General features: G+C 44.3%; 1 protein-coding gene across 2 annotated transcripts in view; it reads right to left on the reverse strand.

Annotated features, from left to right (window-relative positions):
• Nucleotides 1-7,976: 7,976 nt before the first annotated feature.
• ssbp1 (single-stranded DNA binding protein 1) overlaps nt 7,977-15,000 on the reverse strand; it is an 18,340-nt gene continuing 11,316 nt past the window's right edge. The window contains exons 5-7 of one of the 2 annotated variants that reach the window (XM_079531195.1): nt 12,575-12,662; nt 9,991-10,079; nt 7,977-8,727 (exon numbers count right to left, since the gene is read on the reverse strand). In XM_079531195.1, coding sequence (XP_079387321.1) covers nt 8,684-8,727; nt 9,991-10,079; nt 12,575-12,662 — 221 coding nt within the window. In that variant the 3' untranslated portion in view covers nt 7,977-8,683. The remainder of the gene's footprint in view (nt 8,728-9,990; nt 10,080-12,574; nt 12,663-15,000) is intronic. The other variant, XM_079531196.1, reaches the window with a different exon arrangement.

The following is a 15,000-nucleotide window of genomic DNA, read 5'->3' on the forward strand; positions in this document are numbered from 1 at the left end:
ACGAATTATAGCTTTAAAACTAAACACCGCGTTGTTTTCAGTGAGAAAAAACAAGACGTACGAAGCGAGGAGTGGATACAAAGTATCCTGTCTCTGTCTCTGTTGTTGTTGTAAAAAGCTACTTTGTAGCAGCTCTATGTATCAGATATGATGATGATTTGGTGATTTGGTGATTTGGTGATTTGATGATCCATGTAGGAAAAAACTGTGTTCTTTTTGACGAGAAAAGTTGAGCTCAAAAAGTTTTGTCCCCGGATAAATAAATAAATAAATAAATATAAGCGTCGACGAAAACAATGTTGTCGTTTTAAAGGAAGATGTTTTAAAGATCCTTGTTGTTGTTGTTGTTGTTTGGGTTAGTCCGTCTGTGAGGGTTTGTAAATCTATATCTGATCGGTTCAAGGTTCGACTGGAGAGGGGTTTTTTTTTTCCTCTGATGAGAAAAAGCTAGACTGCTTGGAATGCAGGAGGAGGGGGCGGGGCTGTGGGGGGGCGGGGCTGGGGAGGGAGGGGCGGGGCTGGGGATGGAGGGAGGGGGCGGGGGTTGCCACATGCTGGGAGAGAAACAAGCGACTATAAAGTCGCACTTTTTGTGCCTCGATCATAAGAGGGCTGTGGGCAGTTCAGAAACCCGTCCACCAGTGACATCATCGTTAGGCAGATTTTTTTTTGAGTGGTGCAAACCACTCCAACAACTGGCTTTGTTAGTACCCGTGTGTGTTTGTGCCTGTACGGGTGAGCATGGTTGCTATGGTTACCCGTGTGTGTTTGTGCCTGTACGGGTGAGCATGGTTGCTATGGTTAGTATGTGACGACGTAGTTGCACCACTCAGTTCACACGGGTGTGATTTTTTTTATATATATTTTGAATTTTCTTATCGTGAGAACGATGGCTTCCATTTTCGCATTGCAACTTTTCAGGACTAGAAAGCCTGCAGTTTCTATTAGCTTGGATTCCCCATCGATGATGTCACTGGTGGACTGGTTTCTGAACTGCCCACAGCCCTCCTATGAGACACAGACTGGTTTCTGAACTGCCCACAGCCCTCCTATGAGACACAGACTGGTTTCTGAACCGCCCACAGCCCTCCTATGAGACACAGACTGGTTTCTGAACCGCCCACAGCCCTCCTATGAGACACAGACTGGTTTCTGAACCGCCCACAGCCCTCCTATGAGACACAGACTGGTTTCTGAACCGCCCACAGCCCTCCTATGAGACACAGACTGGTTTCTGAACCGCCCACAGCCCTCCTATGAGACACAGACTGAGTAGGGGAAAATGGTGCCATTTTATCATGATTACCCAATTATATGAAGATGTCCAAATGCCAGAAGAAATCCACAAACTACCAAAAATAATGTCAGGGAGAGGGGGAACAAAACAAGCCTGAGTTCGCTTATAATGAGCAGACCTGGCAACACCGCCAGAGACACTTGCGTGGGTACAAAATGGACCCTTTGTTATTTATTATAGGTTCCATTTGTACCCTAGAGTTTACACACACACACACACACACACACACACACACACACACACACACACACACCCTCAGAGGTCCATAATTAGTTCACCGGAAGTTTTTATTTTTTACACATTAGAAGGAGAGACTGAATTTACCACGTATTATTATATGTATTAATGTATGCGTTATTCGCATAAGTATTTCGTATGGATTGCAGATAAATCATATAATTGACATCATTCTGATGACAATGACACTGAGAAATGACTTTGATTGATTGAGTGAACATTATTTCACAGAATGGGGTACATTTAAAAAAGGTCAAGGCAAAAGTCAAAATCTGCCTTTTTGGGTCCCAAACAAAGTCCCGCCCACAACCCCATTGTCTGAGTGGCAGCGGCGTCGGGCCAATCGGGAGGCGTCGAGGCGGGTCGCGGCCAATCGAAGAGGGCTCAGTCACTCACGTCTCGCGACCAATCGCGTAAGGCCAAGAATACCTCCTGTCCTGTGACTAAAGCCCCGCCCCCTTTCCACAGACAGACAGAGTGATAGACAGACAGACAGACAGACAGACAGACAGACAGACAGACAGACAGACAGACAGACAGACAGACAGACTCAGTCAAAACTAAACCTTTACAGATAATAATGTTCTGTACTCTAAATTCTGGTGGAAGATGTACTTATAGATTCCTTTCTGTAGGTAAAAGCATAATAATGAATGATGTGCTACAGCTGCACATTAAGATAATCTGGGCACCGCCTGGATTCATTTTAGGGATTGATTGATTTAGTTTTGATGACATTTTGCCTCTCAGACACAAAACTAAAGATTGTTTTGCTGTATTGATGTTGGTACCATAAAACCATTAGGAGATAACAGGCAAACTTTGATCAAAACAACAATTCTTCTACATTCTCTAATTGTGTAGACTTCTTGTGCATTAATTAATGTAATAGGGATGTTTAACAATAAGCCGGGTCCAAATGGTTTCATTTTACAGTTAAAAGATCGAATTGTCCATTTGGTCACCAACTCTCTAGCTGGGTCCCCACTGCCTTCAACCGTTTATAAATGCAGTGGTCTTTTGTCGCCCCCGCGTGGACAACACGAGTCAATATTAGTGAAGTTAATTTCAAAGAAAAACAGACAGACAGCCATGTGTGGAAAACAAATAAGAACTTGTATTTATATGTATGAGTTACAATGAAATAACTACGTATTATATATATATATATATATATGTATGAGTACAAGATAAGTACAAGGAAAACAAGATGTATTACTAGGAAAGGAGACAATAATATGGAGACAATCTTTATAGAAACAGCTCAACTATTATGTTCAAAATATTCCTTCTCTCTTTTTACGGAACCGTCCGAGAGAAGAAAACATGAAATAAACGATAAACTGTCGCTAAATGGAGGAGGATGTTTTACTCCACGAGAGAATAAAGAAAAATAAAATAGAGCCCAAAGAAAATCACCTGAATCACTCAGAATTCACCCAAAGAATGACTTCACCAACCGGTCGTCTAAATCAGAAAAGTCCTCTCCGATTGTATTAACCCGTTTTGGGCGGGAACCCCTTTTGGTGTTTTAAACATTATGTTATAATTTAGCTATTGAAAAACAGCAGATCTACAAGCTCATAGCGCGCCACCGAGTGGCGCGCTACGAGCTTGTAGGTCTGCTATTTTTGAAAAAACGTGAAAATGTGCCTGAAATCTTTGAATATATATTATTACAGAGAGAGTTTTTAACTCAGATCTTTGCTACTGAGAGGGTCCCTGGAACAACATATTTTCAGATGGGGGTCAGCGGCCAATGTCATATATATTTGGGGTCCTTGACATGAATATGTTTTACTCCACGAGAGAATAAAGAAAAATAAAATAGAGCACAAAGAATCACCCGAATCACTCAGAATTCACCCAAAGAATGACTTCACCAACCGGTCGTCTAAATATGGGTTCTAATTGGTCGAAATTAAAAGTTAAAGTCTAGAGCAGTGGTTCCCAAAGTGGGGTCCGGGGACCCCCAGGGGTCCTTGAGGGAGTTCCCCAGCTAAATGATAGTTTGGAACCAAATGGACCCTTATGGGTCTGAAACTCTGAGTGTACAAACGGACCCGTTTTGATTGTACAATATAAATTGGTGGTCTTGCAGATAAAAAAAAAATAAAATACCATTAAATGGGGGGTCCGTAGACTAATGCACGTCAAACTGGGGGTCCTTGAAATTAAACGGGTTGAGAATCACTGCTAGAGCCGTAAAAACATCTTCTCTTATGGGGGTCCCTGGCATATCTCTTCAAATGGGGGTCCCTGGCATATCTCTTCAAATGGGGGTCCCTGGCATGTCTCTTCAAATGGGGGTCCCTGGCATATCTCTTCAAATGGGGGTCCCTGGCATGTCTCTTCAAATGGGGGTCCCTGGCATGTCTCTTCAAATGGGGGTCCCTGGCATGTCTTCAAATGGGGGTCCCTGGCATGTCTCTTCAAATGGGGGTCCCTGGCATGTCTTTCGTAATGGGGGTCCCTGGCATGTCTCTTCAAATGGGGGTCCCTGGCATGTCTCTTCAAATGGGGGTCCCTGGCATGTCTTTCGTAATGGGGGTCCCTGGCATGTCTCTTCAAATGGGGGTCCCTGGCATGTCTCTTCAAATGGGGGTCCCTGGCATGTCTCTTCAAATGGGGGTCCCTGGCATGTCTTTCGTAATGAGGCCGGGGGATTTCCTCTAGAATGTAGATCTGTGATTTCCTCCAGAATGGGGCTAAACTAATAGATCTGTGATTTCAAGATGAATGGGGCTAAACTAATAAAGATATCTTGGTTTGACGAAGATAAAACGTTAACAAAAACACAGCCGTAGTTCTGTAGTCTGACATGATTAACAAAACAAACAAAAAAGGCACGCACGCACACACACACACACACACACGCACGCACGCACGCACGCACGCACGCACGTACGCACGCACGCACGCACACACGCGCACGCACGCGCACACACACACGCAATGTCCTGAACCAGCGACCGCTCTCTTAAGGCATTTAAATGTTGTTCAACTTTAAGTACAGAAATAACTTAAAAAGAAAAAATCAGACCCAAAACTACGACAGTTTATTAAAAAAAAGGAGAAAAGGGGAATTGACTATATGCACACGGCAGCCATCTTGAATTGACTATATGCACACGGCGGCCATCTTGAATTGACTATATGCACACGGCGGCCATCTTGCCAGCAAGGTGCTCCTGCTTTGGCGCAACTTCCCATAGACATGAGCCCATTCATCCAATCAGAAAAGTCCTCTCCGATTGTATTAAATAACGTCAAACTCACCACATTGCAGCTGTACGGAAAGCTTGAAATATCCTCTGTCTGCAATGTGTTTGTCTAATAACAATCCACCGTAGACATGTTGTTGTGAGTGTTACTCCCCGTTAGGGCATTAAGCAACTAGTCGACTAGTTTACTAGTCGACTAGTAAATCCACTAGTCGACCTTGCTGGTACTAGTCGACTAGTTGATAAGAAAAAGTTCATTTTTTATTTTTTATTTTTTTCCCCCGATTTTGTAGGCCTCAATATCAGGTAGATTATAGTTATAGTCACCAATGTACACAGTTTTTAAATGTACAAAGTTTTTTTATTTATTTTTTGAAATAAAAGGTGGTTAAACAACTAGTCGACTAGTCGACTAGTAAACTAGGCAACTAGTCAACTAGTAAAAATGACTAGAAGTGAATGCCCTACTCCCCGTCAAGAAATTCCTTGCAGATCTTTTATTTCTTCTAAGTGCTGGAGTTTGGAAGCGCTCGTTGACTGTCACTCAACGGCCCATGCGTAGTTGCGTACCACCCGAATTTGCACAGAATGCAGCTTTACGGAAAACGAGCGCTTCCAAACTCTGACACTTGGAAAAATAATCATCTGCAAGGAATTTCTTGACAGGAAGTAGCTCATAACATGTCTACGGTGGATTTGTATGAAACAAACGCATTGCAGATTGAAAGAGGATAATTCAAGCTTTCCGTACAGCTGTTATTTAATACAATTAAATAGGACTGTTCTGTTTGGATGAATGGGCTGTTGCTCCTAGGTAGCACCTTGTTGCTCCTAGGTAGCACCTTGTTGCTCCTAGGTAGCACCTTGTTGCTCCTAGGTAGAACCTTGTTGCTCCTAGGTAGCACCTTGTTGCTCCTAGGTAACACCTTGTTAGAGAGGCAGGCACTGTTAAGAGAGGGCACTTATGGACAAAAACTGCTAAAATAGCTGATCTACAAGCTCTCAACGCGTCGCGTTGAGAGCTTGTGGATCAGCTATTTTCGGGGCGCAACCCAGCACTCTTTAGCTAGTGGAGATGCAGGTGTGTAACGACATGGATTTATAAACAAATTTGTTCGACGCAAAATGCTGCGTTCCAAGTTCAGGAGACTTCGGGGGAAAAAAGCTATTCTCCTGAACGCTGGCGTGGAAAGGAGAGGAGAGGAGGGGAGGGGAGGGGAGAAGGAGAGGAGGGGAGGGGAGGGGAGAGGAGGGGAGGGGAGAAGGAGAGGAGGGGAGGGGAGGGGAGAGGAGGGGAGGGGAGAAGGAGAGGAGGGGAGGGGAGAGGAGAGGAGGGGAGAGGAGAGGAGAGGAGGGGAGGGGAGAAGGAGAGGAGGGGAGGGGAGGGGAGAGGAGGGGAGGGGAGGGGAGAAGGAGAGGAGGGGAGGGGAGAAGGAGAGGAGGGGAGGGGAGAGGAGAGGAGAGGAGGGGAGAGGAGAGGAGAGGAGAGGAGGGGAGGCACCATGTAGTAAACGCTGCATTCGTTCGTGGTCTGGAGAGGGCAGTTGTTTTACAGACGGGGTAAAAAAGGGGCAGGGGCTGAAGCCCCCTTTGATGTCTATGTGTGCACGTCCATTTGGTTTAAGCAACCGGGTGGGGGAGGTTTTGAGCACAGCGCACAGCTATAGGGACGCACCCACAGCTATAGGGACGCACCCACAGCTATAGGGACGCACCCACAGCTATAGGGACGCACCCACAGCTATAGGGACGCACCCACAGCTATAGGGACGCACCCACAGCTATAGGGACGCACCCACAGCTATAGGGACGCACCCACAGCTATAGGGACGCACCCACAGCTATAGGGACGCACCCACAGCTATAGGGACGCACCCACAGCTATAGGGACGCACCCACAATATTCCGTCCGGCCACCCAAACTATTAATAGCCGAGTATAGAGCGTCGCAGCCCCGCCCCCTCGAGAGACCCGGAAAATAAATCCCCGTTCATTTTCCCTCATAGACTTTTCAGAAAGTATTTATTTAAAGACGTTTACGCCGCGGACAAAGACAACTCTTGTCGTGACAAATCATGACAATGAACACAATTTTTCGGGCCGAACAACAATAATTAGAAAGAAGAAGAAAACGGCAGGTTACAACACTTTTCTTTGTTGTTTTTCTTCTTTGTAATTATTTGTTTGGTCCAAAATATTGTGTTTGTTGTCATGATTTGTCACGACAAGAGTTGGCTTCGTACGACGCTTAAAAGGTCTTTAAATAAATACGTTTTGAAATGTCTGTGAGGGAAAATGCATTGGGAACTATTTCCTGGGCCTGGCGTCGTCATGAAAGGGGGCGGGACTGGGCCTGGCGTCGTCATGAAAGGGGGCGGGACTGGGCCTGGCGTCGTCATGAAAGGGGGCGGGACTGGGCCTGGCGTCGTCATGAAAGGGGGCGGGACTGGGCCTGGCGTCGTCATGAAAGGGGGCGGGACTTGGCCTGGCGTCGTCATGAAAGGGGGCGGGACTGGGCCTGGCGTCGTCATGAAAGGGGGCGGGACTGGGCCTGGTGTCGTCATGAAAGGGGGTGGGACTGGGCCTGGTGTCGTCATGGAAGGGGGCGGGACTGGGCCTGGTGTCGTCATGAAAGGGGGTGGGACTGGGCCTGGCGTCGTCATGAAAGGGGGCGGGACTGGGCCTGGTGTCGTCATGAAAGGGGGTGGGACTGGGCCTGGTGTCGTCATGGAAGGGGGCGGGACTGGGCCTGGCGTCGTCATGGAAGGGGGCGGGACTGGGACGCTCTATTCGGTATCGATTTTAGAGAATAGTGTGTCGCAGTCCCGCCCCTTTTCAGTCTTTCATGACAACGAGAGACCCGGAAAAAAATTCCCCGTTAATTAGAAAAGTAATTTATTTAAAGACGTTTTTACGCCCGCGGACGAAGCCAAGTCGAGTTGTGACAAATAATGACAATAAACACAATGTTTTGGGGCCGATCAAATGATTAGAAAGAAGAAAAACAAGACAAAAAGTGTTGTAACCTGAGCTTTTTCTTCTCCTCTTACTAATTATTTGATTGTTTGTTGTCATGATTTGTCACAACTCCAGTTGTCTTTGTCCGCGGCGTATAAACGTCTTTGAATAAATACTTTTACTGAAAAAGACTATATGAGGAAAATTAACGGGGAATTATTTACCGGGTCTCTCGAGGGGGCGGGGCTGCGACGCTCTATTAGTCAAAGAACCACCAGAGGGTAATTTATCCGTCATAACCCGACAAACAACCTGCCAATTACAGAACATCCTCCAAACAACCTGCCAATTACAGAACATCCTCCAAACAACCTGCCAATTACAGAACATCCTCCAAACAACCTGCCAATTACAGAACATCCTCCAAACAACCTGCCAATTACAGAACATCCTCCAAACAACCTGCCAATTACAGAACATCCTCCAAACAACCTGCCAATTACAGAACATCCTCCAAACAACCTGCCAATTACAGAACATCCTCCAAACAACCTGCTAATTACAGAACATCCTCCAAACAACCTGCTAATTACAGAACGGCCTCCAGTGTTCCACCAAAACCACTGCTGTCGCCTTGGAAAACCTACCGCATCCAAAATATGTTCAGGAGATGAAAAAAATAAAAAAATAAACTACATGTTTTCCCATAATTACAACTTGGAACCAAATGCACCATTTGTACTCTCAGAGTTTAGAGTCTTTCGACCAATCAGAAGAACGGAAGATGTCGTCCCGGTGTCTAGAAGGTTCCGTTAGGCTCCGTTGTCGTGGAGATGGTCCGTCGTCCCGGTGTCTTGAAAAGGTACTTCAGGTTCTGTTGTCGCGGTGATGGTCTTCTGTCCCGGTGTCTGAAAGGCTCTGTTGTTGCCGTGGCGACGGCCTGTCGTCCCGGTGTCTAGAGGGTCCTTCAGGCTCGGTCGCGTTCGTTGTCACTCAGAAAGACGATGTTATCTGGGAGAGAAACACACGAATGATTGATTGATTGCTCAATTGATTGATTGAATATTTTATTAGTCACAGCCCACACGGATTAACCCATTTTGGGCGGGAACCCCTTTTGGTGTTTTAAGCATTATGTTATAGTGTGGTTGCAGTAATAGTGTGGTTGCAGTAACAGTGTGGTTCAGTAATAGTGTGGTTCAGTACCTGCTATGATGGTAGTGTGGTTGCAGTAATAGTGTGGTTCAGTAATAGTGTGGTTCAGTACCTGCTATGATGGTAGTGTGGTTGCAGTAATAGTGTGGTTCAGTAATAGTGTGGTTCAGTACCTGCTATGATGGTAGTGTGGTTGCAGTAACAGTGTGGTTGCAGTAATAGTGTGGTTGCAGTAATAGTGTGGTTGCAGTAACAGTGTGGTTGCAGTAACAGTGTGGTTGCAGTAACAGTGTGGTTGCAGTAATAGTGTGGTTGCAGTAATAGTGTGGTTGCAGTAACAGTGTGGTTGCAGTAATAGTGTGGTTGCAGTAACAGTGTGGTTGCAGTAATAGTGTGGTTCAGTACCTGCTATGATGGTAGTGTGGTTGCCGTAATAGTGTGGTTCAGTAATAGTGTGGTTGCAGTAATAGTGTGGTTGCAGTAATAGTGTGGTTGCAGTAATAGTGTGGTTGCAGTAACAGTGTGGTTGCAGTAATAGTGTGGTTGCAGTAACAGTGTGGTTACAGTAATAGTGTGGTTGCAGTAATAGTGTGGTTGCAGTAACAGTGTGGTTGCAGTAATAGTGTGGTTCAGTACCTGCTATGATGGTAGTGTGGTTGCAGTAATAGTGTGGTTCAGTAATAGTGTGGTTCAGTAACAGTGTGGTAACAGTAATAGTGTGGTTCAGTAATAGTGTGGTTCAGTAACAGTGTGGTTGCAGTAATAGTGTGGTTCAGTAACTGTGGTTGCAGTAATAGTGTGGTTGCAGCAACAGTGTGGTTGCAGTAATAGTGTGGTTCAGTAATAGTGTGGTTCAGTAATAGTGTGGTTGCAGTAACAGTGTGGTTGCAGTAATAGTGTGGTTGCAGTAATAGTGTGGTTGCAGTAACAGTGTGGTTGCAGTAACAGTGTGGTTGCAGTAATAGTGTGGTTCAGTAATAGTGTGGTTCAGTACCTGCTATGATGGTAGTGTGGTTGCAGTAACAGTGTGGTTCAGTAATAGTGTGGTTCAGTACCTGCTATGATGATGGTAGTGTGGTTGCAGTAATAGTGTGGTTCAGTAATAGTGTGGTTCAGTACCTGCTATGATGGTGGTAGCTTGTCTCCTCACTTGGTTCTTGTCCACATATTCTCCATAGTCCAGCTTCCCTTCCACTAGAATCCTGGCTCTGTGACAACATTATTAACATTATTAACATTGAATCCTGGCTCTGTGACAACATTAACATTATTAACATTATTAACATTGAATCCTGGCTCTGTGACAACATTATTAACATTATTAACATTGAATCCTGGCTCTGTGACAACATTATTAACATTATTAACATTATTAACATTGAATCCTGGCTCTGTGACAACATTATTAACATTATTAACATTATTAACATTGAATCCTGGCTCTGTGAGATTCAATGAAAACCCAGAGGCTCTGAACCCATTTCCACCTGAACTAGATTCTTCTAAATCCTGACCGTTTTCTGAAAAACCTGCTTCTATGTCGGTGGTGCTCAACCTTTTTCATGTGAAAGAAAGACCCCCAGAATTATCTGAATTTGGTCGCCGACCCCCATCTGAAAATATTCCAGGGACCCCCCCCCCCCCCCCCCCAGAAACAAATATTCGAGTTAAAAACGTTCGCTCTGAAAGAATATACAGTATATTCAAAGATTTGCACCACATTTTCACGATTTAAAAACAAATAGCAGACCTACAAGCTCGTAGCGCACCACTCGGTGGCGCGGTATGAGCTTGTAGGTCTGCTATTTTTCAATAGATAAAGTATAACATAATGCTTAAAACACCAAAAGGGGTTCCCGCCCAGAATGTGTTTTAACCCAGAGTGATTTACAGTAAGCAAGAACAACACATGGTAATAGATCAGATACATAGAGATAGTCATCATGAATCATACGTAAGAAGCTGACAGTGAAATATCTATATAATGAAACTATGCACATATTATACACTCTAGAGTGCCATGTCTACATAAAATGCTAATTAAGTTAAATAAATTGAGCCTTCATTTGCCTGTAAGGTCGTCGAGGCTAGGGGCTAAGATGGAGTCTGAAGAGGTGGGTTTTCAGACTACGGCGGAAGATTGGGAGTGAGTCTGTATAGTTCTGACTGCAATGGGAAGTTAATTCCATAGTTTAGATTGGGAGTGAGTCTGTAGTTCTGACTGCAATGGGAAGTTCATTCCACAGTTTAGATTGGGAGTGAGTCTGTAGTTCTGACTGCAACGGGAAGTTAATTCCATAGTTTAGATTGAGAGTGAGTCTGTAGTTCTGACTGCAATGGTAAGTTAATTCCATAGTTTAGATTGGGAGTGAGTCTGTAGTTCTGACTGCAATGGGAAGTTCATTCCATAGTTTAGATTGGGAGTGAGTCTGTAGTTCTGACTGCAATGGGAAGTTCATTCCATAGTTTAGATTGGGAGTGAGTCTGTAGTTCTGACTGCAACGGGAAGTTCATTCCATAGTTTAGATTGGGAGTGAGTCTGTAGTTCTGACTGCAACGGGAAGTTAATTCCATAGTTTAGATTGAGAGTGAGTCTGTAGTTCTGACTGCAATGGGAAGTTCATTCCATAGTTTAGATTGGGAGTGAGTCTGTAGTTCTGACTGCAATGGGAAGTTCATTCCATAGTTTAGATTGGGAGTGAGTCTGTAGTTCTGACTGTGATGGGAAGTTCATTCCATAGTTTAGATTGGGAGTGACTCTGTAGTTCTGACTGCGATGGGAAGTTCATTCCATAGTTTAGATTGGGAGTGAGTCTGTAGTTCTGACTGTGATGGGAAGTTAATTCCATAGTTTAGATTGGGAGTGAGTCTGTAGTTCTGACTGCAATGGGAAGTTAATTCCATAGTTTAGATTGGGAGTGAGTCTGTAGTTCTGACTGCAATGGGAAGTTAATTCCATAGTTTAGATTGGGAGTGAGTCTGTAGTTCTGACTGCAACGGGAAGTTCATTCCATAGTTTAGATTGGGAGTGAGTCTGTAGTTCTGACTGCAACGGGAAGTTAATTCCATAGTTTAGATTGAGAGTGAGTCTGTCGTTCTGACTGCAATGGGAAGTTCATTCCATAGTTTAGATTGGGAGTGAGTCTGTAGTTCTGACTGCAATGGGAAGTTCATTCCATAGTTTAGATTGGGAGTGAGTCTGTAGTTCTGACTGCAATGGGAAGTTCATTCCATAGTTTAGATTGGGAGTGAGTCTGTAGTTCTGAATGTAATGGGAAGTTCATTCCATAGTTTAGATTGGGAGTGAGTCTGTAGTTCTGACTGCAATGGGAAGTTCATTCCATAGTTTAGATTGGGAGTGAGTCTGTAGTTCTGACTGTAATGGGAAGTTCATTCTATAGTTTAGATTGGGAGTGAGTCTGTAGTTCTGACTGTAATGGGAAGTTCATTCCATAGTTTAGATTGGGAGTGAGTCTGTAGTTCTGACTGTAATGGGAAGTTCATTCCATAGTTTAGATTGGGAGTGAGTCTGTAGTTCTGACTGTAATGGGAAGTTCATTCCATAGTTTAGATTGGGAGTGAGTCTGTAGTTCTGACTGCAATGGGAAGTTCATTCTATAGTTTTGAAGCTGGAGCGCCAGATCAGTCTCTATCCTTCTTTATACTTTATACTTTATGGTGCGTGCGTGCGTGCGTTATTTACCCCTTCTTGATGTAGCTGTACGCCAAGTCTCTCAGTCCAGGCTTGAAGACGGACACTCGATGCCATGTGGTCTTCTGACTCATCTCACCTGCAGGGGCGACAAACACAACGCACGTTAACACCCTGAGTGCACAGGACAACGTTCTCCGCCTTTTCAACTAGTAACGCCCCCATTCGATTCAATGCGCAACAGTGGGACGTCATCGAAAATGTTCCATCCCCCTCCTTGAGGGGGTTCCAGGTGGTCCCCATGTGGTTTGGGGACCACCAGGGGTCCTTGAGGGGGTTCCAGGTGGTCCCCATGTGGTCTGGGAACCACCAGGGGTCCTTGAGGGGGTTCCAGGTGGTCCCCATGTGGTCTGGGGACCCCCAGGGGTCCTTGAGGGGGTTCCAGGTGGTCCCCATGTGGTCTGGGGACCCCCAGGGGTCCTTGAGGGGGTTCCAGGTGGTCCCCATGTGGTCTGGGGACCACCAGGGGTCCTTGAGGGGGTTCCAGGTGGTCCCCATGTAGCTAAATGATGGAGAGTTGGTAACCAAATGGACCCTTATAGATCTTTAACTCTTGTTGTGTTGAAGTGAAATTATTGGTACACATCTGCAATTTACAAGAAGAAGTCTACGCAATTAAGAGAATGTAGAAGAATTGTTATTTTGATCAACGTTTGCCTGTTATCTCTCCTAATGGTACCAACATCATGTTATCTCTTATAATGGTACCAACATCATGTTATCTCTCCTAATGGTACCAACATCATGTTATCTCTCATAATGGTACCAACATCATGTTATCTCTCCTAATGGTACCAACATCATGTTATCTCTCCTAATGGTACCAACATCATGTTATCTCTCCTAATGGTACCAACATCATGTTATCTCTCCTAATGGTACCAACATCATGTTATCTCTCCTAATGGTACCAACACCATGTTATCTCTCCTAATGGTACCAACATCATGTTATCTCTCCTAATGGTACCAACATCATGTTATCTCTCCTAATGGTACCAACACCATGTTATCTCTCCTAATGGTACCAACATCATGTTATCTCTCCTAATGGTACCAACACCATGTTATCTCTCCTAATGGTACCAACATCATGTTATCTCTCCTAATGGTACCAACACCATGTTATCTCTCCTAATGGTACCAACATCATGTTATCTCTCCTAATGGTACCAACACCATGTTATCTCTCCTAATGGTACCAACATCATGTTATCCCTCCTAATGGTACCAACACGATGGTATCTCTCCTAATGGTACCAACATCATGTTATCTCTCCTAATGGTACCAACACCATGTTATCTCTCCTAATGGTACCAACATCATGTTATCTCTCCTAATGGTACCAACATCATGTTATCTCTCCTAATGGTACCAACACCATGTTATCTCTGCTAATGGTACCAACACCATGTTATCTCTCCTAATGGTACCAACACCATGTTATCTCTCCTAATGGTACCAACACCATGTTATCTCTCCTAATGGTACCAACACCATGTTATCTCTCCTAATGGTACCAACATCATGTTATCTCTCCTAATGGTACCAACATCATGTTATCTCTCCTAATGGTACCAACACCATGTTATCTCTCCTAATGGTACCAACACCATGTTATCTCTCCTAATGGTACCAACACCATGTTAGCTCTCCTAATGGTACCGACATCATGTCATCTCTCCTAATGGTACCGACATCATGTTATCTCTCCTAATGGTACCACCATCATGTTATCTCTCCTAATGGTACCAACATCATGTTATCTCTCCTAATGGTACCAACATCATGTTATCTCTCCTAATGGTACCAACACCATGTAATCTCTCCTAATGGTACCAACACCACGTTATCTCTCCTAATGGTACCAACATCATGTTATCTCTCCTAATGGTACCAACATCATGTTATCTCTCCTAATGGTACCAACACCATGTTATCTCTCCTAATGGTACCAACATCATGTTATCTCTCCTAATGGTACCGACATCATGTTATCTCTCCTAATGGTACCAACATCATGTTATCTCTCCTAATGGTACCAACATCATGTTATCTCTCCTAATGGTACCAACATCATGTTATCTCTCCTAATGGTACCAACATCATGTTATCTCTCCTAATGGTACCGACACCATGTTATCTCTCCTAATGGTACCAACATCATGTTATCTCTCCTAATGGTACCGACATCATGTTATCTCTCCTAATGGTACCAACATCATGTTATCTCTCCTAATGGTACCGACATCATGTTATCTCTCCTAATGGTACCAACATCATGTTATCTCTCCTAATGGTACCAACATCATGTTATCTCTCCTAATGGTACCGACATCATGTTATCTCTCCTAATGGTACCAACATCATGTTATCTTTTTTAGTGTTAAGTCTAGTTTTAGTCGACTAAATCTACA

Source organism: Electrona antarctica (assembly GCF_951216825.1).
Source record: "Electrona antarctica genome assembly, contig: scaffold_58, whole genome shotgun sequence".
Taxonomy (NCBI): domain Eukaryota; kingdom Metazoa; phylum Chordata; class Actinopteri; order Myctophiformes; family Myctophidae; genus Electrona; species Electrona antarctica.